At 40.9% G+C, this 26,118-nt stretch overlaps 1 protein-coding gene across 8 annotated transcripts in view; it reads left to right on the top strand.

Annotated features, from left to right (window-relative positions):
- SGIP1 (SH3GL interacting endocytic adaptor 1) overlaps nt 1-26,118 on the top strand; it is a 178,642-nt gene that overhangs the window by 71,758 nt on the left and 80,766 nt on the right. For all 8 annotated transcript variants that reach the window (XM_034779206.1, XM_034779208.1, XM_034779209.1 and 5 more), the window contains 2 exons: nt 15,110-15,173; nt 24,663-24,687. In XM_034779206.1, the coding sequence (XP_034635097.1) occupies nt 15,110-15,173; nt 24,663-24,687 (89 nt within the window). The remainder of the gene's footprint in view (nt 1-15,109; nt 15,174-24,662; nt 24,688-26,118) is intronic.

Genomic DNA, 26,118 nt, shown 5'->3' with positions numbered 1-26,118 from the left:
AAGAACAGGAGTACTTGTGGCACCTTAGAGACTAACAAATTTATTAGAGCATAAGCTTTCGTGGACTACAGCCCACTTCTTCGGATGCATAAGAAGTGGGCTGTAGTCCACGAAAGCTTATGCTCTAATAAATTTGTTAGTCTCTAAGGTGCCACAAGTACTCCTGTTCTTCTTTTTTTAGGTATATAGTCAATATTCATAACTTTGGATACAGTGATGATGCATGGCTTTAAAGAGTATAATCTTATTTAGCACTTCAGAACTTTTTCATGGACCCCTTACATGACATACTTTATACAAGATTTGTTGCAGTTGTCTAACAGTGGCAATATCAATGATATACATGGCCATATTTCAATCCTACAGCATCACAAATGCCTTCACTCTAAGTAAGGAATACTTTAAGGAAGCTGTTTGATCAGTCTGTTAACTACTGTCATTGCTCTCAGAGTGAACAGAATTGCAGGATCTGGACGTAAGTCAGACTTGCTGAGATAAATCACAGTTGATACTAGAGCTGTGCAAATAAGTGCATTTTCAGTTCACTGGCCGAACTGGAAAAGCTCCTCCCAATAAATTAAAACAAAATTTCAGCTCAAATGAATAGTTCTTTTTCAAGGGTTTGACTTTTTTTTAAAGTAAATTTGAAGTAAAAAATGTCAAAACAAAACAGATTTTGGGGGAATTGTTTGAGGGTGGTTTTTTGTTGTTGTTTTGTTTTTTGAGTTAAATAATTTGGTGAATTCAGTACCAATTTATGAATTGGTTCAGTTGACTTGAATATAAATTTTTTTGGTGAGAAGTTTTTTCTGAAACATTTTTTTATGCTCATACAAAGCACACGGGATCTTTATAGAGGAAGGTAAATACACACAGTGTTTATTGAGAATACCACAGTTAGCATATGCTTCTTACACACACAGTCACAGTCACAGTCCTGCAGTGATGTTTATAGTTACCGGTTCAGAGTCTGGATCAATCTAGTGGCCAGCCAGATTGGTCGCAGAGGGGAGCGGGGTTCTATCGGTCGCGATCCGATGCTCCTAGACTGTGGCAAGACGAACCCAAAGTCCTATGCCAAAGCACCCTGTTCTTATAGGTTTTCTTCTCTGTTGAAGCCTATGGATTTTGCTGTGTCACTTTGTGACCGGTTACTTCTTAATAGGTGTAAACATTCCAATACACCTCTGAGAGGGTCATCCTATCCTTTGTTCCGATTTAATCAATTGTCTTTAGGGGTGCCAGCCTTTACCTCAGGGTTGTCAACCTGCCCTTCATTATGGATGCGTGTTGATGATTCTTTGATGTCCTTCAAGTTTCTTCCTTGACTGGCTATAACAATGGCCTTCACACCTTATCTTTTTCTAATGCATACATTCCTCATTCACACAAACAGTAGTATTTTATATTGAGCAACAGGGCATTGCAAATTAAACCTGTCTAAGTTTTACAATCAATAACCAAGACAATTTACATTGAGACCCAGGCCTTCAATGTTCCTCTAATGTACTTAACATAGACACAATAGAGAATCCTGTCTCTTACTTCCTAATTTGTAATACATATAGGAAACCATAGTAGCGTTATAACTTATTCTAAAACAAAAGGATGACCATAATTAGTCATAAGGATTGTTCTGGTCTGTCATTCCTTTTGCTATTCAAAAGGGGTGGCTGACAGGATGAAATTAAATCATACATTAATTCTCATAGTACATTATAAAATCCAGCTCCTACAATTTCACCCAGCTCTTGTTGATGCACAAGGAACTGCAACCCAGGGCCTGGTCTAACAATGGGAGAATCACATGATTCTACCCTGAGAGACAGTTGAATGCTAGAGACCTGAATTCGAGAAAGGAGGCACTCAAAGAGACCAGGTGAGGTCAGAAGTGCAATTAGGCTAGTAACTGTGGCACATGGACTATGCCCATGGCAACATTAAATTGACCTACCTTTGTCACCAACAATTATTTTTGCTACTTAAATAGTAACCCTAATTTAAACAGTTGGGTTAACAAGCTGTGTATGGTTGAAGAACATGTGCATAACTGGAAAATAAACAAAAGCAAGTTCTTTCCTCAACCTCAAGCAATGTTTCTTGGAATATCAAAGCCCAAACATAAGCTACAAAATGGAAGATATGAGATGATGGTCACAGGAAAAATAGTGCCAGAAGCTTTAAATGATGTCGGATTAACTTTCTATTAGGCTCAAATAACGCTGGCTGTAACCTTGCTTTCACAAATAAGTATTCTTAGATTTTTTGAAAACATTTTTTTAATTCAAATACTGTAACAAATAAGATATGGATTTTTAAAAAAATATGTACCAGCAGAGATTTAAACCTACTCATGCTAGTGTATCTCAGTACTGCCATTATGGGACTGTTACTGCTCTTAAATTAGCTCTGCTGGAGAGAGAAAATTAAAATCAATGCCCTGTTGCTGGCTTAGTGAAAGTGGTACTTGGTAAAGAAAGGTGAGGAGTATGTGCCCTGCTTTAGACAAATATCACTTTAAAAGTCTGCGTAGCTGAACTTTTAGTTTCTCTTAACTGGGGAATTCCGATCCTTGTTTCTCTGTATCAGGATCCTTCCGCTGTCATATAGCCTTCATTCCCTTCTCTTGTGTCCATTTTCTGCCAGCTAAGTGCCTTCTCACTTGCCACCACCCTTTCCTGTCTTAGCAATCAGTTCCTCACCTCTGTCTACAAGCACCCTCCCAGAACTGCAGCATTTCCAGTGTATCAGGGATGTTTTGCCAAACTTATAAAAATGGACACAGCGTTGTTATTTTCATTTGATGCATTATAAGGATGAATTTTTAAGAATCGTTTAACTCTCCAATTCTTCAGCACCTCAAGCTGTTAGGAAATGGGATTGGAGACTTTCAAAATAAAATACAGAATTCTGTTACTGTCCATATATTTCAACCTCTCAAATGATTCTCTCTGTCTCTTCAAAGACAGATATGACATTCTAACAGTTTTCCTCCCACTAAAGCCAGGGCTTGGGTGAGTTAATCTCAGAATATGTAACCTCTATCAGAGAGAAATGGCATCCAAATTGAATCACTATTTTAGCCTCATCATAATGCAGACTCCCATTGCACCTCCTTCATTATATTACTTCTAATTCCCCTGAATTGCAAGTGGGACAGACTGACCCTGTTCACTGGCATTCCTAGGGTTCCCCTTCCCCCCCGACCATATTCCCTGGGACACTTGACAGGAGCAGAAGAGGAGCCTGTGGGCAGCAAATATCTGTAGATGACGTCTCTCCGCTGCGTATTTGTATTTTTCTCCTTTCTGCAATGTTCATTAATGAAAAGAGCTAGTCTTCAGTTTCTCCTGCTACCAGTCTCAAGCATAGTTACTTTACCATAGCTAAAAAGGTTGCTTTTCTGCTGGGAAGGTTTGAACCAAATAACTGTGCCAGAAGCAGGTGACAATTTAGTGCTGCAGCAGAAAACCACATGGCCTGAGGCCTTACCCCAGTCAGGACTAGCTGATTAAGTAACCTCGAAATGAAATAATCAGTAGAATGGAAGGTGAGTATCTTAAAATACCTTCATACTGCTAATCTGTATGATTGCTTTGGCATAGGCTTTGAAAAGGGAGCCTCCTCCGTGCCTGCTGGGCCTGCCTTCAAGACCAGATGTCCTGATTTTATAGGGACAGTCCTGATATTTGGGGCTTTTTTCTTATATGGGCGCCTATTACCCCTCACCCCCATCCCGATTTTTCACGCTTTCTATCTAGTCACCCTACTTCAAGGTAACCATGCGTCAAAATAGGTGTCTGTAGCAAAGTGGGTAAAACGAAAACCCTACATTGTGTGTCATTACAGGTAAGACCTAACTGGGAGGGACTTTTAATGGGTCTTGCATTTCCTATAGAACAAATAAGATGATCTTAATGTCAGGATAAACATTAAATTGTTGTGAGGGGAAGGAGGCCTGTAAGGATTTGACAGGAGATTTCAAATTAAAAATAGCTAGTTTGTGACCCGAAATAACATAAAAAGGGGAGGGGGAAAATCAAACAAATATGGATTTGCCTCAGCATGCTGTCTCCTGAGTGGGTTGTCTGTCAAGTAAGGGGGGGAAAAGATATTAAAAGCATGCTATAAAAATAAAGTTTGATTAGAGAACATGCTTCAACAATGGGCATTTTTTCAGGCTGTGAAGACACTGTTTCCAATGCCATTTTCTATTTTAGTCTTTCATTTCATAAATCTTTTTTTGCTAACCTTTATCATTTTATGCAGACTTTAGACAGTTAACCCATTATATAACTGAGCAGAACACACTAGGTCAAAATATTTAGTCAAGTCAGTCATTGAGGTCTATCTTGACTAAGAATACAGATCACTTTGCTAAACTTTTTTTTCTTTCCAACCTTTAATGCATAGGGGGTAAAGTTATGCTTGTGCAGTGAGATCCTTGTAGGTCTCATCTAGCTATTCACATACTCTGTTATGAAAGAAGTTGCACTTAAACCAAAAACCAGACACAGTATAAGCAGTGCCTTATACTGAACAAATGTACAAAATCAAGGAAATTGAGTTGAGGTTGCCAAAGCAACTGTAACAGTTTCCTTTATCCAACTGTGCCTGTGCTCGGCATCATACTTGGTGTATGTAAGATCACGCTGACCTGAGAATCTGCAGCCCTACATAATCAAACTCTTATGTAACATAGTCATTACAGAAAGATGCAATAAACATGTCTCGGAATGACTGACCCAGACCCAGAAGTAATTTTCTATGTTTAAAGTACAACTGTAGAGAACAATCACAAAATAAAAGGTCTCCCCATAAATATATAGATTGCATCCCATGTGTTCCTCAACAAAGAGTGGCGGGGGGGGGGGGGAAATGAGCTTTGCAGTGTGCCTATAAAGTTAACAAATCTGGACCTACAGCAGGTGCAGTTTCCAAAACGGATGACCTCTCACAGACAGTCCCCTACCAGCAGCTCCTTCTCCTTTAGATGCGGGGCCAAAATGTTTTGTATTCAGAATAGTTGTAATTATTTGCATAAACAGCAAATATATTAATTCCCCTATAACTTTCTAGTGCTATGTAAAGAGGTGTGTTATGAGAGCCTCTTCTTCCTCTCTTTTTCTGAATAGCTCTCTCATGCCCACGTTCCTACCTCAGGCAAAACCTACAGTGTGTGGTTTCCAGAAGCAGTAAAGAGATTTATTTCCCCTTTCACAGTAGAGAACACATGTCTCAGAAGTTTCACAGTGTAGTAGGGTCATTGGGCATATTCTCAAGCTCTACTGAATTACTCCTCAGAAAGGTGTTCTTCACTATATTGAGGTAACTTTAGCGCCCTCGGGGCCAAGATGGAGTCTGCTCTGCAAGCAGCTCTGGCCAAGAGAAGGCATGCGCAGGAATCCAGCAGGAAAAATCCCTTCCACCCCAGGGGCACCTGTTCCAAACCCCCCAGACACACAACCACAGGAAAAGTACAATGGATATAATAAGAAAGGGAAATATTTCTTTACAGAGGGATGAGAGGAGAAAAGCAACAAGGGGAAATATAGGGCGAGCAGTAAAACCAGGTTGCATCCAAACCAAGGCCCCACGGGCCCAGTGGTAGCACAGTCTGGAAGGGCAGACACCGAGCAATGTGTCTGCACACAGAGTTCAGGAGTCCTGAGCAAAATTCCAGTCCAGTAGTGAGTCTTGGGTGCTCCTGGTCGTCTTCGGCGCCAGTGAACTTTCCCCAACAAACCCCTCCGGTGCCCTCTTCTGCCGCTCTCTGCAAAGCCACACACAGCGACCACCTCCCTACTTAACTAGCTAGCAGCCTCCCTCCTTGTTCCCAGTGCAGGGTTACAAGCCCTAGTACTCACATCCCCATGCAGCTCTGGGCAGCGGTGATACTGGGTCCAGCTCCGGCCTGTCTTTCTCGGGCAATTCCTCCCTGGCACAGGGCTCTTCCTGGCTTCTGTCCTGGGGTGTACCTGATCTGCCGCCCTGTCCTCCCCAGGCTTCAGGCAGGTTCTCTGCTGCTTCCTTTGCGAGGGCCTGCGGGCTGCTGCCACCTCTCTCCCTCCGAGCTCCAGAGTCCCCCCCCCCCCCCCCCCCGGAGTTTCCCTCCTTTTTTTCTCACTCTCCCCCCTAGGAAAAAGATTTAAAGGGGCCATGCTCTCTAAACCCCAAAGGGGTTACACTGAGTGTGAAATGAAGTTCTACTTGCTGGCCTTTCTGTTCTTGTAAACAGATTCCTATTCTATTCATTATTAGTGGTTGTACCTAAAATCATAGAACCACAGGGTTAGAAGGGACCACAAAGGGTCATCTAGTCTAACCCCCCTGGCAATATGCAGGATTTGTTGTGTCTAAACCATCCAAGACCAATGACTATCCAGCCTCCTTTTGAAAACCTCCAGTGAAGGAGCTTCCGCAACCTCCCCAGGCAGTCTTTTCCATTGTCTTATAGTTAGGAAGTTTCCCCTGAGATTTAATCTAAATCTGCTATGCTGTAGTTTGAACCCATTGCCTCTTGTCCTGCCCTCTGCGGCAAGAGAGAACAACTTTTCTCCATTTTTTTTATGGCAGCCTTTCTAGTATTTGAAGACTGCTAGCATGTCCCCCCTTAATCTCCTCTTTTCCAAACTAAACATACCCAGTTCCTTCAGCCTTTGCTCATAGGGCTTGCATTCCATCCCTTTGATTGTCTTTGTCGCTCACCTCTGGATCATTTCCAGTTTCTCTACATCATTTCTATACATTGCTGACCAAAACTGGACACAGTACTCCAGCTGAGGCGTAACCAGTGCTGAATAGAGTGTACTATCACCTCCCATGACTTGCATGCTATGCCTCTGTTATTGCAACCTAAAGTTGCTTTTTTTTTTTTTTTTTTTGCAAAAGCATTGCATTGTTGACACATGTTGAGGTTATGATCCACCACGACTCCCAGATCCTCTCAGCAGTGCTGCTTGCCAAGCCAGTTATCACCCACATTTGTACATGCGTCTTTGTTGAATTTCATTTCGTCGTCTATAGCCCACTTCTCCAGTTTATTCCGATCCCTTTGAATTTTAGCTCTATCCGCCAAAGTGTTTCCAATCCCCCCGCCAGTTTTGTGTGTCATCTGCAAACCTGATCAGGATGCTCTCTATTCCTACATCCAGGTCATTAATAAAGATGTTAAATAACACCAGACCCAGAACAGATCCCTGTGGAATCCCCCTCAAGACCTCCTTCCAATCTGACATCATTCCATTTAATAGTTACTTTTTTTTTTTCCGTTGTTTAACCAATTATGTATCCATTTAATGGTAGTTGTGCAAGCCTGCATTTCTCCAGCTTACTTATCAGAATGTCATGTGGGACTGTGTCAAAACTCTTGCTGAAGTCCAGGTATATTATGTCTACTGCATTCCCCATCCACCAAATCAGTTACTCTGTCAAAGAAGGAAATGAAGCTGGTTTGGCATGATTTATTCTTAGTAAATTCATGCTGACTACTTAGTGCACTGTTGGAGACGTGGATTCAAAACCTGATATGGGGGGGGGTTGTTTTCTTTATTAAAAAAAAATCATACCATGTTTAGTATCATAGTACCTATTGTTGCTGCTTTTGTTTCACAAAATGACTACAAAATATTTTATTTACCCCATAGGGTAACTTAATAAAATCAGGGTTCCAGTGTCGTCCTTATGTGCTAAGCAACTGTCTCAATGGGGCCCCAGCAGAAGTCCCCTCTCACATATAAATATTGAAGGACTTTATGGAACAAATAAAGCCTTGCCTTGTGCCCTGAAGGTTGACAGACTCATTCTGTTGGATTAGAAGGTGCAAATTCCATAGATGTGATCCTTCAGTTTAAGAAGTCCTGCCATGTGGGCATCAACAGCAAAAGGCCCTGAGCACATCTTAACTTTCATGGTGGGGCACTAAGGATAAGGCAGTCTCTCAAATACCTGGCAAAATCCATGTTCCATTGAGTCAATGGCAAAACTTCCACAGACTTCTGTAGGTGCCAGGATTTCAACCCCAAGTTCTAGACCTTTCAAGTTAGTACAAAACTTAGTGGCTCATATAGGTGTGGTAAATGCTGTTTCCTGTAATTGGTAATGATGCTGTGTTTTTAAAATGTTGAAACTAGGCTGATTTTTATACCACTGCAGTTCTTGAAATCTGTCACCGAGAGGGTACTAAGGGCTGGACTACACTGGGGGGGGGGAGGGGAAATCGATCCAAGGTACGCAACCAGCTACGTGAGTAGCGTAGCTGAAGTCGAAGTATCTTGGATCGAATTACCTGGGGTTCAGACGGCGCGGGATCGATGGCCGTGGCTCCCCCGTCGACTGTGCTACTGCATGTGATGCTAGCCCATGTGATTTTGACATTATGCAGAGAAAACTAGTGTTTAGACATACTTACTGAAACTTGTAACAGAAACTATCAACAAGTGCAGAATGTCAGGGAATATTGAAATGAATTGCAACTCAAGGACACATTCAAAGTAAGCAGTGTAGCGAAAAATAAAGCATCAATCATGAGAGTTGAAAACGAGCACTTTGGCTTGCAGAATGAACATAATAAAAGCATTCCTTGGCTGGCGCTGTGTGTCATCCTCTGCACTAATTTTGTCATTTGAAATATGTAAAGATTAGATAAATTGAATTTACTTCTGCAGAATCATTGTCAGGCCTTTCCTTACAGAAGAACCTTATGTGACACACACAGAATATTTGAGAACTGGATATGAAGAAAACGGTATCAAGAAGGGTAAATAAGATGCTAGAGTCTTTGGCTATCTGATGGTAGCCAGGAGAAAAACATTTCATACAAAGAAAAGAGCAAGTGGAATTTTACTAAGGGTTGGGATTTCTCCTGCATGCCGTTCACATCAATATCTGCACAAAAGGACCTGACCAACGGCCATTTTTTAGTTCTCGGTTTTGTCAGCTATAACATTATTCTTAATTCTCATATGTAAAATACCACAAATATGCACAGTGTTTTACAATAGAGACTAAAAGAAAATTTTCATGCCCCAAAGGGGAGTTAGTGTAGTGGACTTTACCAGGGTTGAGGGGGGAGGGGAAAAAAGAGAGGGAGCGTGCCTAAAGTTAGGCTCCTAGATCTGTAGTCAGGCATATAAATACGTGGCCAGGTTTTCAAGGGGAACTGTAGGGTGCTCAGCATTTTTGAAATCTGGCCTCATATTTATATGCCTGAATATGGAATTAGGAGCCTACATTTTGGCTCTGATTTTTGAAAATCTTAGCCTATCCATCTAAGAGACCTGACAGTAGTATGGAATAGGAAGTACAACTGGCTGGGTTTAGTTATGGCACGTGTAGTATGGGCTGTGACTTTACAACAGTTCTGGTCTGTTTGTTGGAACCTGGGTTGTGCCTCCTTGTGTATGCTAGGGTTGCCACCTCTGAGATTCAAATAACCGGGACATCTAGGTCAATCCTGAGCCCATACAACTGGACAGCTGGCAGTGCATACTGTAGCATCCTTACAGATTTCCCAGGACAGCTACCTCCAAAAAGGGATGATCCTGGGAAAACCTGGATAGGTGGCAACCCTCATGTGGGTTTATGTTACCTCAATGTCTGGTAAAGCTCTCACTACAAAGTCAGCAACATTTATTGGAATAATCCTGTAGTTATGGCACAGGACTGGAATCGCGAGATGTCCATTAAATTTCCAGCTCTGCCACAGATTTCCTGTGTGATCTTGGGCAAGTCATTTGAACTGTGTAACAGTTTATCTTCTGTAAAATGAGTATAATAGTTGTATACCTCACAGGAATACTGAGAGGTGCTTGGATACTAATTATTACAGAGACTCTCATAAGTACCTAAACAAGTTGACAGTCTGAGTGAAGACACGAGGAGGAAGGGTGGTGAATATTGGTGTAAGGATAGAAAAGACAAGAGTTTACAGCAATAGGATTGTGCGATTGCTTATGCTGGTAATAATGCCATTAAGAGTCATATATGATTAACTTTTTTGTGAATTAATTTTGAAGTCCTCTATTCTTTTGTGTACATGATTCTGCATATGCACTAATGACTGATTTATTTTTGCTGAAAATGTTTCAGGATTATTTTAATACCCAGCAAAGCGGGGTATAATTATGTCCCCATTCATTATGTGCTGTTGGATTTACCTTCAGTTATTCAGTTCCCAAAGGTGATCATTATCATGTCATTTCCTATTTACTGGCAGTAGTATTTTTATATTCCTGTATGCTGATGGGAATGAATTAGTGTTGAATAGCATTCTGCTACAGTGGTGTCCAAACATTTTTCATAATGTCAACCTAATTTTCTCTGAGGCAATCTCTGTATCAACACATGCCCTCCTATTTGCCATCCCATAACGTTATTGTGCAACTATAGCAATTACTTTAGAAAAGTAAAGTTAGGGGGAAGCAGAGAATATATTTTTACCTGTATTTTAAGGCATCTTAGGAGCTGGAAGTAAGGAGGAAGAGCTAACTTCATGTGACCAACTGCCTCTCCTTTTGACTACAGTTTGTGAATCTCTGCTCTTCTCCATACTGATTAACTCTAATGCATGTATGCACTATGTACAATACTACAGACAATACCCCAGTTATGTAATTGTCTAAAATTGTTACTATACGAATAAAAATAAATATGCAATTTCCCTATTATATCTTAGTAAAATATAACTAGTACTTAATTAGTGGAATACCCAGCATTTCAGTCTTTCCTGATTAAAAATACCAGTCCTCAATGAATGTTTCCATGCTAACACATTGTATTATCCTAAAATAAATTTGTTTGTTTTGCATTAATGTAGTGAAATGTTTGAATTTAATTCCTGAATCTTTGAAAAAAATCTGTTTTTTTTTTTAAAATCTATTATGAAAACTGGTGGAGAATTTTGACTGAAATTAACATTTATTGAAAACAAAAACATTATTTTTGTTTCCCACTAAAAGTCAAATATATACCTGATATACTCTTGATTTAATTGGTGTTAGCAACTGTAAATAATAAAAGGAAAAAGGGAATTGGTATAGGGATCAGTTTTCAAAACAATTAACCTCTATACTGAGCTGTTTTACACACTTAAGGGTATGGATAATTTTCATACAAGGATATGTGTTGTCTCCGCATCTAAGCCAGCATAGGTATATTGGAGCATGGTTTGATAGTGTTCCTTGTAGAAAAGAAACTGGTCTGTTAGGATGATTCTTTTTGCTGCTACAGGATCTAGGCAAAACCTTATAATTCACTAGCTCACTAACTAACTAAACTCAGTTTGTGCTGTCTGGAGTCACCAAACAAGGTCTCTGATTGTGGCATAGACCATGACCACTGATTGCACTACACAGGTTTGACCAACAATGTACTTCATCAGAGCCTGAATAATACACAGATAGTGACTTCCAGCTGAGACCAGATTTAACACAGGTCAGGCTCATCTGGCCAAGGAGAAGGATCTCCTTGGCCCAACTAGTAGATCAGCTAATTTTGAACCTGACCTAATGCAGGAGTGTGCAGGATAACATACATACAGGGAGTGCAGCTGCCAGATGGGGGATTCAGCTAATTGGCAGTCTGCTTTAGTACCTAGCCATCACTTTAAAAGCTGCTGCCTGAAGATTAAAATGGTCTCAGGAAGTGTCAAGTCTGTCATTGCCCAAGGATGGAATTTCATTACTTAGAATTTTTTTTAAGAAGTGTTTGGGACTGGGACAGCTCATTAAAATACATTTACGATGCCAGGACTTCCTTTGTGAAAGGCAGGGAAGCATTTCAATATTAGATAGTAGAAGCAGGGTAGATGCCCAGGTGAAAAGATAGTCCTGCAGTGCTGAATGCCTTTTTCAACTTGCATAGAGAGGCCCACTGGGAATAGACTGTCACCAGTGACCTAGCAGAGGCTGGCATGGCATCAGGACTGCCCAAGCCATGAGTTATAAACCCCTGAAACTTATTTTCAGCCTGAAATGCCACCAAATCTATTCCCAGTGCACTTCTGCAACATGATCATTACAGCAAAAGAGTAAGAAATTCACAGGAAAATACTCCAAGGTGGTGATATCACAGCTGTCATTTCGTAGAACATTGCTTGTGCTGTCACCAGGCACATTATCCCCTTTCTCCTAACAACAAAAATAATCCACGTCAGCAGAGTTGTCAGTTATTGCCTTTAACTGGTCTGAAACACCCAGTCACGGATCAAGTTAGTCTTCTGCCCTTGCTGCTTTTGTGATGTCTGATACCACTCTGCATAACGCTACTGGGCAAAGGGCATAGACTGAATCTTTAAATACTAAATAGGTGTAAAGCGATTTAATGTCCCATAAAAGAGAAGTATCAGTACAAAAGTTGACTAAGCACTACTAGTTGCTCTAGGGTTTTTTTTAGTGCCAAATACAAATTTGGCTAAGAGTGGAACATCACTGTATAGCATTAGTATCTTGGAATTGGAACTGGGATGCCATACATGTGTGATACCTTTAAAGGTAAGTCAAACATGAGTGATGTGGAAGAAACATCGGTTTTAGCCTGATGATCTCAGAGAAAATATTCAGGAACAGTACATCCTTCCATGAAGATTACCCCTGTAATGCTGAAGAGGTCAGTATTTGCATGGATTAGCTATTTTGTAATTCCTGACTGGTGTATTAAAGCAGCCACTGAGGTGCTTTATTTCTGCATTTAAACGTCCAAACTAACGTTTATCTTGTGAATCAGGCTTGAAATTCTTTGTTCAGGACTGAGTCTGGCTTTAGGATGTTTCAGGCCTCCAGTGAAGTTATTTTTTGGGGAGGTGAGGCTGTCCGTCAGTTTCTTTACACCCTTTCTTCTCTGGAGTTGGTACATGTATTATGATCCTAAGCTAATGAAGCAACTCATCAGTGTGCTGAGACATCCCACATACTTGGTGATGCTCTCTATCTTGAGGGTGGCCCTCTGCCCACAACTACAGGTTTTGCAGGTCCCAAAATCTTGCTCCATTCACGATGGTTAATTCCCTGTGCTCCTCATCATACCTTCTTTTAGGCTTTGTGTTCTAATCCCCATCACTATTAACACTATACTGTTAGGTCAAGTTTCTTGATATAAAATAGAACATAAAACTTTTTAATTGTATAAGTATTCATTTTAGTCTTCCCAGGCCCCTGGAGACTTCTGATACACATTGGGTATGTTCAGTCACACACATCACGTGTGTTAGTATTAGCACTCAAGGACACTAATTTAATTCACATATTAGCAATATGCAGCTAGATTCAAAAGAACACAGTACATTGGGTGCTGAGATCTTCTGAAAATCTATCCAGAAGTGTTGTCATGGGAACTGCTGGGTGTTAGTACTTTTGAAAATCTGGGCCATAAAACTATAGAAGAGGCGTTTCAGATAACCATCTTTTTAGATGTGGTCTTTGCTGACCGCCTCTCACCCCATCAATGGCCTGTTTGCTAATGCAACTACAGTGACTTTTCTGTAAAAGTAACAGTAGGTAGGTATTTAGGTATCCTAACTCTTTAATTTAGTTTGTTTCATCTTCTTTAAAACAATAATTTGGACTATCGCCCGTTTTGATCTTTTCTTCTCTTCCCATCCATTCTCTTCCCTTTACCTGCACGTGCTTCCCTATTCCATAATCACTGGTTCCCTTTTCATGCTGCCTGTTTTTTTTCTCTCCTGCTGCTCCTTTTGTTGGTGGGCTCTGGCTCCTGTACCCCTGGGACTCTTGATCATGAATGGCACCTCCAGTCATGCTGGTGGAATGGTGGCTCAGAGTACAAATTCCTGTAAAAACAGCTGTAAACAAAGGAGAGTAGTTGGCACTAAATGACATACCACTAAGTAAGGATACACTTAGCCAAATCCTGAAGTCATTAGGGTATCTATGACCACGCTTCACAGCTGCATTTCAGTGCTCCAAACAAGCACTTGTAACTGCTTTCTCTGCTTCACCCCTCAATCCTCTGGTAGCATTTGCTGTTACAGCACCCTTTTTCCAGCAAGATGAGCAGATTGCACAGGCACTGTTTTGTAGATAAGCCATCAGGGACTATTCAAGAAGCAATCTATCTAAAGTATCCTTAATACAATGTGGCAGGTTGGATACGCACACTTTGTTTTTTGGTTGTTTTCTTTGATGGCTAATTTACATTCCATAATACTTACAATACAAGTATCTACTGTGCTTAATTTGTGCCAGGGCTTGCAAGGGCTGAGCCCCGACACCTCTAGGCTTGGCAGTTCATAGCCCCGGCACCTCTGGGCTTCCTGCATCAGTTATGAATGTAAAAAAAATTATTTGAGCCCCGGCATCTCTATCATTACAAATTAAGCACTGACCATACAGAATGATATATAGTATATTGATCTATTGGCAAGGCTGAAATGGTAATTGTGTATGGATGTTTTTGCTTCCATGTGGCTTAAAAAAAAAAAAGCAGACCCACCCCCACACCCCCCCTTCCACACACATACACATGTATAAAATGTTACTACGGATATATGAAAAGCATGATGTTGGTAGAAGTATTGTGTGCTCTTCTGAACTTTTGACACAAGCTAGTTTGTAAGCTAGTTTGAGCATTTTACTCCTTAAAATGTATTTCGGTGGTCTAATAATCAGTCGTGGTGTACTGCATTTTTTAATGAAATTCTGTCTTAATACCAAAAATTAATATGGACGATTAAAACTGTTGACCATAATTACTGAGTGACATGTGATGTCCAATAAATATGGAGTAAAGTAATAGATATTTTTAGATGAACTGGTAAAAGGTATGAGAGTACACATCTACCCCGATATAACGTGACCCGATAGAACACTAATTCGGATATAACGCAGTAAAGCAGTGCTCGGGGGAGGGGAGGCTGCGCACTCTGGCGGATCAGAGCAAGTTCGATATAATGCGGTTTCACCTATAATGCGGTAAGATTTTTTTTGGCTCACGAGGACAGAGTTATATAGGGGTAGAGGTGTATGTATTAGGTGTAAAACCCTATCTGTTTTTAATTACAGCTACTAATGGAGCATGTGACCTTTATTTTAGCATTATTTATTTTAGCACGATATTAATATCTCCCTCTGAGTCATCTTCATTTTGTTCACAGGATTGAAAAAACGTACAAGGAAGGCCTTTGGAATACGGAAGAAGGAAAAGGACACTGATTCCACGTAAGTCTGCAATACAAGTTCATGTATTTGTGAATGACTGAAATGTTTATACCAGGACATTGTAGAAGTGCTATATACACTTGACATATGTTGTATACATTACTATTCAAAACTGTCACTGCCGTATTCAACAATACATTTTAAAATATTTCCCTTAGCTAAAGGACAATGTTGGCACAAGAACAAATGGGTATAATCTGGCCATGAATAAATTTAGGCTGGAAATCCAAAAGAAGGTTTGAGGGTCCAGAACAGCCTTTCACTAGGAATAGTGGGGTAAAGCAACGTAACTTACTTGAAGGTGGACCTGGACAAATTTATGAACAAGGATTATATGGCAGGATTGCCTGCAGTAGCATGAGACTCAAGGAACCAGGGGATCCATTCTAATCCTGTGTCCTATGTTCATATTAATCTAGTAGCCAAATGAATGTGATACTTGTTTTCATCTAATGTTGTAGGGACAATTTAGTTTCAGGCACGTTTCCCGATTGTGGCGATGATGGTGTGCAAATTAGAGGAATATTACTGCTGTGAGTGTCTCTGTCTAAACTACCAACTGGCATGTGGTCTGCTGAGAATCCTCTTTAGATGCACCATCCATTTAAATATGCTGTCTTAACAGGTCAAGGCCAGTCCTTGGAGTAGTAAAACACTCAACTGGCTTTGTATTTATGTGCTTTCAGAAGTAGTTATGGCTCAAGGTGATGTTTCATTGCTGGGAGTAGATGATGCTCATGCATAATAGGATTACCAATTCTTAAGGGTTCTCGCTGTTAAACTGGCTTGTTCTAAGTACTGTTTTCATTTCATGGAAAATATTCAATTTCTGCAGCCACTTAGGAGAAGTGGCATATATTTTAGTGTGCTCCTTTTCAAGTATATGATTTTGTCCTATTGCTGCAACATGCTGTAGGGTTCTTTGGTAAGGGATATACCATTATAATAAGTGTATTTTGGAAAAGTTTTAATTGAAAACATACCTTGTTTAACTAGAATCATAAATGAAAGAGCAACAGAAGAAGACTACAGAAAATGTCACCTGCTGTACAAGTGAGCATACAGCAACCTCTGGAGGAGTGATACACTTTTGGAAGAAAGTGTGGGTGGGTGGGGGTAGGGAATTAAGGCTTCTTAGATGTGCTTAGCTTTTGACAATGGAGAAATCCATATCTTTTTGCCCAGATAAAATGTGTCACATAAGGTTGCTACCTCTGAGGTACAAAAAATAAGGAACATCTGGGATATTCCTGAGCCCATAAAATTGGACAGCTGGCCATGTGTACTGAACATCCTTACAGACTTCCCAGGACAGTCACCTCAAAAAAGGGATGATCCTGGGAAAACCTGGATGGGTGGCAACACTAATACCACAGTCACGTGGTTGCTAAATTATCTAATACCGATGTGACCATCACTAGAACTCTGTGAACATATCCAGCATTTCCTGGACAGATTGTGCTTTTGATTACAACATCCTCCCTCTGACTTCCACCTAGTGAGGACCATTTTAATCTGCAGTTGAGGTGCAATAGGAACCCTATTGCTGAAATCTGCCCAGCAGATGTACTGATTCAATGCATCCCTAGCTACCCTGGCTATGTCCCCTTTTTAGCCACTGTCATCTCTTTAGGTGGTGCTGACCAGCTTCCCTTCCCTTTGATGAAAGGGAGGTTGTGGATAATTAGTTTCCTGGTGTAGGCCTTTGAGCAATCTTTCCAGAAGACAGCTTCCAGAATCTAGCCCCTTGTTTGCAACAGAATTTCTATAGGTAGTTAGAGGGCTCTGTGCTGCTTCTGATTTTGATAGTTCTCCGCTTCTGCTTGATGCTGCTGTGTCACTGAGATCCACATCGAAATGGGGCTAGTTGTAGGATTTTGCTGCCATAGGCAAAGTGGAGAATAATAAATATGTTGTTTCCAATTACATTTTGGTGCCGCAGGCAATGGCTGCTTCTGCCTTCAAAAAGAGGAGGTGCAGTTCCCGTACATCTTCATCAGTAACCTGAAAATACCTGTGCAAGCCGTTAATCCCTGGAAATCTGTGCTTCAAGCAAAGCGAAAAGGCCTGTATTTAAAAAGAAAAATAAAAAAAAAAATGGGCCATTTCATCAGCAAAATGGGAACAACTGTTATATTGCAACCTTTGCTTGTGAATGGGTTGCTTAGCAACAGATACCACAGACTCAAACAACTACTTGAACTCATTGAAATTGACTAGGGAACAGCATGTGAGCCCCTGAGCTATCTCAAATAACAACTATGAGGCAGGTGAGTAGGGTGACCAGATGTCCCGACTTTATAGGGACAGTCTCGATTTTGGGGGGCTCTTTCTATAAGCACCTATTACCCACCACGCCCTGTCCTGATTTTTTACACTTGCTCTCTGGTCACCCTTCAGGTGAGGCAAGTCGAGAAGAGATGGGATGAAGGCAAAGAGATGGGGAGGTAGATAATAATAGTGAGAAGGGGAAGGGAATGGACAGATAAAACTAAAGAAATGGGGGGAAAAAAGCAAATAGCCATGAGGTGGTAGAGGTGGGCTGGGATGGGTAGAACAGAAATAAAAGGAAAAGGCAGTGAATAAAGAGTGGATTGGAGTCTGAAATCAGACAATAATATGAAAAATGATAGAGGGTTGGGTTAAAAACACAGAGAACCTAAAAAACCAAACCAAACCTGGAGTGATTTAGTAAGAGAACATGAGATGCATACTTAAATGCCTATTTGTCAGCCAGCCCGACTACAAAGACACCCACATAGGTCATATGTAGTTTCATTTATAATTTATCATAAAGATATAGGAAACAAAGACCATAAATATTTTTTGCTTAAAGAAAATCAATGAAACCAACATCTAGTTACTACATTGTATCTAACCAGTTGCACAACATAATTCAAGCAATTAATTACAAATGATGTGTTTTCATAGAGGCTGTAGGAACGCTGATGAAAGAGTTAAGATAATGACTCCTGAAGAGGATGTTTTTGATAATGAGCTGGTAGGAGAGACTATATTAGGGAAAACACTTTAATTAGCAAGCTACGGAGGTGGCTTATCTTTCTGCTTTGATGGGGTGGGTGGGGTGATTTTTTTTTCCTTTTGTGGGGTGGGGAGGAGGATGAGGGTGCCATAGCATAGAAGTTAGTAGGATGGAAACAATGGGAACCAGAAGCAGTAATTATGCTAATGTGTCCATTGTAAAACTTGGTAGTGCTAATACTTGAGCAAAAGGAGAATACTCATTAGCTTGTAGATGCAGAACCACAAATATCTACTTCCTCGGCCTCCAACCACTAGAAAATGTGGGACTACATCTTTTGTCAATTACTACTCCCCACTTTCTTTGAGTTTGTCTACCAGTCTAGCCTCTATTTTGTTATGCATGCATGAGGCCCTGCCCTCAATAGAATTCACTCCAAAATGAGATCCTACAAGTGTTCTCACACTCTGCCTTTCCTTTCCATGGGTCGGCTGACTCCCATGCATGGAGCAGTAGGAATGTCCTGCTGCCATTGTGGCAGTTGTTGGAATTTTTTTTAAAACATGCTTGTCGTAAGTGTAATGAGTGCTTTTTGGCTCACAGTGCAGAGACAGCATAGCATGAAAGTGGAAGACACACTTATTAGTCAGTCTCATTGTAACGGGGCTGGCACCCACCTTTCGCGAGTGCCCCCTTCTGATTGGGCGTGTCTATGTTCTTTTGGTCTGGAGACCCCTTTCAGTGGTTCTCAGGTGGGTTTTCATTGACTCAGTCCTCTGGCCAAGTCATACGGTCTGCACATTAGCCAGCACAAACTCCTTCTGTGGTATATAGTCCACAGGGGCCTATCTCAGTACCCCTCTGGTGGTTTCTCTCTCTAGCCCTCCTTGGGCTTTAGTATTTAAGTAGTCCAGTCCTGATATGGGGCAGTATCCCCAGGGTTCCTCCCTGAAGACACTATCTTTCTGTAGCCCTCCCCAGGCCCAGTCCTTAGTCCCTAGCAGCCAGACAGGAGCCTCTTGGTCCCCCTGTCCCTGCCAGCAGACTTAGGCCTGGTCTATACTACCCGCCTGAATCGGCGGGTAGAAATCGACCTCTCGGGGATCGATTTATCGCGTCCCGTCGGGACGCGACAATCGATCCCCGAATCGGCGCTCTAACTCCACCAGCGGAGGTGGTAGTAAGCGCCGCCGACAAAAAGCGGCAGAAGTCGATTTTGCCGCCGTCCTCACAACGGGGTAAGTCGGCTGTAATACGTCGAATTCAGCTACGCTATTCACGTAGCTGAATTTGCGTATCTTAAATCGACTCCCCGCTGTAGTGTAGATGTACCCTTAGCTGTCTGTAGTCCTGCTGCTCTTCCAGGCAGCCAGGCCTGCAGTCTATTCTTCTCCTGCTCCATGCAGCAACTAACTACTGCTCTGTGCTGCAGCTCCTTTTATGTGGCCCTCCTGGGTCCTGATTGGCTGCTTCCCCTGCAGCCACTCTAGCCTCTTGGAGGACCTCTCCACTGCTCCTTTCCTGGGATGGGTGTGGCAGAACCCTGAGGCCTCCAGCAAGGGGCCTTTGGGCCTGGTCCACCCCATCACACTCATACAGTTCGAGACACTAGGGTACATTCTCTACTTCTACTCGTGCATTGGCAACTGTTATAGAAAAACATAACCCTTTGACAGAAAATTTAGGGCAAGGAGAAGGGCTCTCCATAGAGCCAGTAACAGGCCTCCTGTACTTAGTCCTTAATAGTAAGTATATGACTGTCATATTTGAAGATCCAAAATCAATCTAGGTAGCTAGGGTCTTACATTGGTGCCCCATCACCATAGTGCCTGAGCTCCTGAGTAAAAAATTACAACAATGAGCGAGTCAGTAGTGAGATCAAGTATTCCTTAAAGACAACTAACAGGTTGAGTCTCTCCAGCTGAAGAGGCTCTGAAGATTCTAATTATGTCTGTAACTGCTTTGAAAACATATCACCCATGGGCTTGAGGTATGAACAACTCAAGCAAAGTCAGTGAAAACTTGGATGAAGATGCCAACTCAAAATAGGCAACTTTGGTATTAACCAAGTTCAACGGTGCTTTAGTAATCCAATTTGCTTTATCATGCTAGTTTGTTCTGTAATTATAATCAAGGATTAATAGAATGAAATGTATATTTATAGCTAGATTTATTATAAAAGAATCTTGTTAACATTTCATAAATGTTTCATAAAAGGGGGGAGGGATAGCTCAGTGGTTTGAGCATTGGCCTGCTAAACCCAGGGTTGTGAATTCAATCCTTGAGGGGGCCACTTAGGGATCTGGGGCAAAATCAATACTTGGTCCTGCTAGTGAAGGCAGGGGGCTGGACTTGATGACCTTTCAAGGTCCCTTCCAGTTCTAGGAGATAGGATATCTCCATACATTTAAATGTAACTGTGGATTGCTAAGGGATAATTAGCTCAGTCTGCAAGAGCACAGGTAACAGTGCACCGGGGACAAAGAGCAGGTGGCTTGACCTTGGCTGCATATGCTCAAACAAGGAGGAAAGTGGAGATGTCAATCAACTCCAAAGTTTCCAAAAGGGAATGAAGCCATAAAAAGGGACAAATTCAATAAAGCAGAGGTGTGGAGAGGAGAGGAAACTGAACTGATTGCAATATTTTAAGCTGAGGACAGAAGGGAGACAGGAATCTATTGGCTGTATTGACATTGAATGCTGCTGTTAGTGTAGCCTATTATTTTATTTAAAGTGAATTTTGTAATGCGGTAGTGGGTTCGGCTCTGGCGGCTCCAGTTTCAAGCTTAACAGAGTGAAAGTCACCTCTGCTACTTGCTTCAGAGTTAGTCTCTCTAGTAGTGACCACACATACATTCACAAGTACAAGGTCTAGACTGTTTTACAAGTTTTATTAAAGTTATGATCATCCAAGCATATAGAAATTCTATACAGACCTATGCACAAGTTACAAATATAGTTCTACACACATCCTTAACAACAGTGTTAGGATCTGATGGGTCTCTCATGGCTTGATCATCAGTAGAGGGATGGTTCCTGCTGGAGTCTCTCAGAGGGAGCTCAGTTTTCCTGTTCCGGGCATCCCCTTTTTATAATGTGATTCTGTCTATACCTACATTCTGCACATATCCATAAAAGTGCCAAGCCTCTTTTCTCTTGTTGGTTTGTGTCCCCTGGAAACTCAAGGGACCCAGTTTTCTATAGATCATGTAAGTTCCCTTTATTCTCATTGGCATTGACACACAACCTGTATTCTGTGGATAAGACACATGTCAGAGACAGATGCGCCTTTACAGTATTTTTATGATCTAATATTAATCTTTTGGGTAATTGTTTGCATTCTTACCAGTTCGTACCTCTTTTCCCATAATCCTAGAGCATCGGGTTATTTCCTGGTCACTTAAATAGCTAAGCTAAAATCTTGCAGGCCTCAACCTACAGGTTTTTGCATTTCAGCTTGTCTTACTCATGTCTAATACTTGCTTCCTCTAAATACTGATCAATCTTATACTTTTATAATCCTTCAAATTAACTCTAATTAACATACAATAAATATGTGTAATATAACACATTAATCCTAACATCACACAATAAATAAATAATAAACTAAAATAATTGGCTACATTAGGCACGAAGAGATGTAATTTGGAAGAACATACAGGAATTGTCCATTGGAAGAAGCTGCAGCAACAGCACTGATTCTCTTACCATAGCCACATCCCAAGAAGACCTATGGGCATGTCAGCAATCAGACACAATGCAGCTGTCACAGTTTCAGGATAATTGCATTTGTGTTTTTCCCCTCCATGGTCCCTGAATGGCACCTACTTACAGATTTCCAGCTCCCAGCCATCACCTCTCTTGGGGGCAGACCCAGGCCTCACTCCCTCCTCACCAGGGATTTTAAGGCTATACAGCTCCTTGGACTGCACTAAACAGAATGGTCCCTGTGCTTTGCTTTCTCTGAAGACTAGACCGGTCTATTGCCTGCAGTTGTAGGTTACCACACAGTTCCTTCTAAGCAAGCACATTTATTTTTAAGGTAAAAACATTACAGAGAAAATACATTAAAACAATAAAAGAACCTACATGCCTGGTTTAAAAGCTTAGCAGAGGTCACCCCAACCTCTTGTAGTTTTCAGTCCTTCAAAAACCACCATTGGATTTCCCCCCATAATTACAAGTTCATATCTGTCTTAGATCCAGAACCAGAACAAAGGCTGGGAAGAGCAGCCATTTCTTTTTTTACAGATTAGGCTTATGGGGTTATCAGCAGACTAAGACACCTTTGAGACTAACAGAAGTATTGGGAGCATAAGCTTTCGTGGGTAAGAACCTCACTTCTTCAGATGCAAGACCTTGCTTCTTACCCACGAAAGCTTATGCTCCCAATACTTCTGTTAGTCTCAAAGGTGCCACAGGACCCTCTGTTGCTTTTTACAGATTCAGACTAACACGGCTACCCCTCTGATAGCAGACTAAGAGCCTCTCCTCAGAGCATAGCTTCAACAGGCTGGGTTTTTGCATAACCCATAGTTAGGTAATTTTCATTAACCTCTCCCAGGGATTCCCCAGGAAATCCACTTAACATTTATTGTCCCAAAAGTCTATACTTGCCTGGCACATTTTCAGTGTAGTCTTTTGAACTCCCAGTTCTTTCATTGGTCTCGTCTCTTCTCTCCCCCCCCCCCCCCCCCCGCCCCGGAGAGGTTACATACAATCCTGACCCACAATTAAATTTGTTTTATACAATAAGGGTTTTCAAGGATACTGCAGGAAATTGTCATATCTGTCTCAGCATCCAACAAAGGTACTGATGCACAGTGAGCTTACGTAGAGGTCCAGAATCAATATTAATGGGACAAGTTAATTCCTGGAGAACAGGAATTCTGAAATAGCACAGATGTAATCCAGAGGAATTTGCAAAGTCTCCACATTCAAAAGTTTTAAACTAAAGCAGAGAACGCATCTGGATTCAGATGGTCGCAGAGCCAGGAATCCAATGCGGTGCCTTTGAGGCCATCAGGTCAGCGATCTTCGGAAACCAGCACAGATCAAGAGAGCATATGAACAGCCTACAGGAGATGGGAACATTTGCTTGAGTGAGTGAAGGGAAATGGAATTAGAAGGAATTCTGAGACCAGGAAAAAACTCTAAAGTTACTTAATTAGTTGATAAAATAAGCTACTTGTCTGATATTGATGTGCACAGTGTTCATCATCCTGAGCTAATTTGAAGGTCAAATTTGTTTTAATTGTAAGCAGGGACTCATCATCAAATGTGTGTGCTTCTAGTGAAGTCCTGCAGGGATTGGTTCTTGGCCCTACACTATTTAACATTTTTATCAATGACTTGGAAGAAAACCAAAAATCATGACTGATAAAGTTTGCAGTTGACACAGAAGTTAGAATGGTAAATAATGAAGAGGACAGGTCACCGATACAGACAGATCTGGATTGTTTGGTAACCTGGGCACAAGCACACAATATGCAGTCCACTAATACCTCTGAAGGAGGAAGAATTGAGCAATCTCTGCAGGGATTCAAACATGCAGTTTTAGGGAGTCTAAATATTCCCTACCCAAAACCAAAATCACTAAGCTTAAGGAACACATGTGGAATATGGAATCTTATATTACATCTGCTGCTTTAGAAGAATATTTTGGGAACCTCGTGTAAATGAGTAAGATTTAAATATTAAATCAGAGAATAAGAAAAGGCAAATACACAATAATTGAGTGGTTCAATGAAGGACATTGGTGCGTTTAATTATACTTGAGTTGGCAGTAGCTGCCTGTAGATTTTCTACAATGTCAAAGGTTTTGACCATCAGTCTTTGGAATATCTATAGCACTAGATGAGACTGAAGGATGTGGGGGGTATGGGAGAGGGAAGAGTGGGGGCTTGATTTAATAATTACTTATCTTTTCACTCAACACTTGATCATATTTATATAATGCTAAATAAACATGACTGCCATATCTGTAGCTGTTCCATGTTTGCTATAGCTTAAGGCCCAGTTCTGCAAACACTACTAAGCACAGTCCTTAATACTATAACTAGTCCTGCTGACTTCAGTGCAATTACTACTCTCAGAAGAAAGGACAATGTTCAGTAGAAAGTATTTGCCAGATTTGGCCCTAAATTGTCACTGTATATCTATTTCTACTGTGTCTTCTGAAAGAACGTACAACATGTCTCTAGGAAGGTTTGGGAGAAAGGAATATCAGAATGTGAATGTAAAGAACAAACACTGAAAACAGAAGTCCACATTCCTCCATAAGAAGGGTACGGTGTACAAATCCCATGAAAGAGATATTAAGACCTATGAAAATGTTGTTACCACAGCAGTCCTGTGGTTCTTATCAATTGGAAGGTGGGTGACAGTAGTTGACCATAAAAACTACAGCTCATGTGAATTAGCTGAGAAAATTGTTTTCAAAGGTTAAACAGCAAAGGCTGCATTAGTCTGTTTTTTGACTAATATGTGTTTTCTCTTTGTGGCAGAGGATCACCAGACAGGGATGGAATTGTAAGTACTAAACTCTTCTTATAAAATTATTTTTAATAGCATTCAGGCTGTCTGTCTAAAAGCATTGTTCTCTGCAAATCAGCGTGAGGAAGACTTACACTTTCTCTCTCTTTCCATTTAATGTAGTAAATACATTAAAAATTCTCTTTACAAGACAGCTGTTTGTTTAAATCAGAGGAATTCAGTCTGGGAAGATTGTTTGTCAAAAATAAGCAGCCAGGATAGCTACAGTGCCAAAATCATCTCTGTTGGACATACAGCCACTTTATAAATCCTGTATAAAAATAGTTCAAAGGTAATGTTAAAGAAAATCAAGCATTTGAAAGCTGCTTTTTTATTATGAATGTTTACTTTTTATGGGAAAATGTGGTACAGCATTTTCTGCACAATGGATTAGTTATTAAAAGAAATGTGACACATGTGACTATTTTCTGTACAATTTTTATTTTCTATATTAAATTGAAAATAGGAGAGTTGTTACTTTAAAATTACGGCTGCTTTAACTTATGGTTTTAGGAATGAATGTCCCTACTAAAACTGGACTTTAGAGGGGTTTTGATTCCTAAATTTTCAAGTTTGCCAAGAAGTATGTTGGGTTCAGACATCAATTTTACTGTACGTTGTTTTTTTTTAAAAGAGATTTTGTACTCGGATTTAAAAAGCTCATGCCTAAAATAAAAATCAGGAACATGTTCAGAAGGAAAACTGGTGCAACTGGGAAACTGTGTGTAGTTGCTCTGCATCATACTCCGAGCTCTGGAGTGGAAACTAAACCAGTCATTGAAAATCAAATGTGTCTCCCGTAAAATCACACACAAATTGGATGGCCTAATTAATGCTTTAAGAGGCACAAGTCTTTTGGCATCTGACCCAAGATCCTTAGCTTCGTGGTAACCCTGCACTCATAGAGCCCCTGGTCATTAATTGTTAACAAATGAAGTTCAGAATACCAAACTTTGGGTAACACTTTAATCAAGGCTCTATTCATCAGAAAGAAAGGAAAAAAATGTAGCTTTCCAGATTACATGAAACTGTGGAATGTACAAATCTGTCTTCCCTAGTCTTCAACCTCTGTTTCTCCTCTTCTGCTCCTTTTCCTTTACTTTTCTTTCTGCCCTTGGACTCTGGCCCCCCCCCTTTTTTTCCCTTTGGCGGTGGCACTCCGGACCCCCCCCCCTTTTTTTTTCCTCGCTTGGGGTGGCAAAAAACCTGGATTGGGTCCTGCAAGTGAGTTAGGCAAAGGAATACCTCTCTTCCCCTGGTTTGTGCATCACATTGAGAGTATGTGTGCAGAGAGTATCAGAGGGGTAGCTGTGTTAATCTGAATCTGTAAAAAAGCAACAGAGGGTCCTGTGGCACCTTTAAGACTAACAGAAGTATTGGGAGCATAAGCTTTCGTGGGTAAGAACCTCACTTCTTCAGACAGAAGTG

The sequence above is a fragment of the Trachemys scripta genome, chromosome 8 (assembly GCF_013100865.1).
Source record: "Trachemys scripta elegans isolate TJP31775 chromosome 8, CAS_Tse_1.0, whole genome shotgun sequence".
In the NCBI taxonomy this organism is placed as follows: domain Eukaryota; kingdom Metazoa; phylum Chordata; order Testudines; family Emydidae; genus Trachemys; species Trachemys scripta.
Note: the sequence above shows the minus strand (reverse complement) of the source record. Positions and strands in the feature narration are given on the sequence as shown.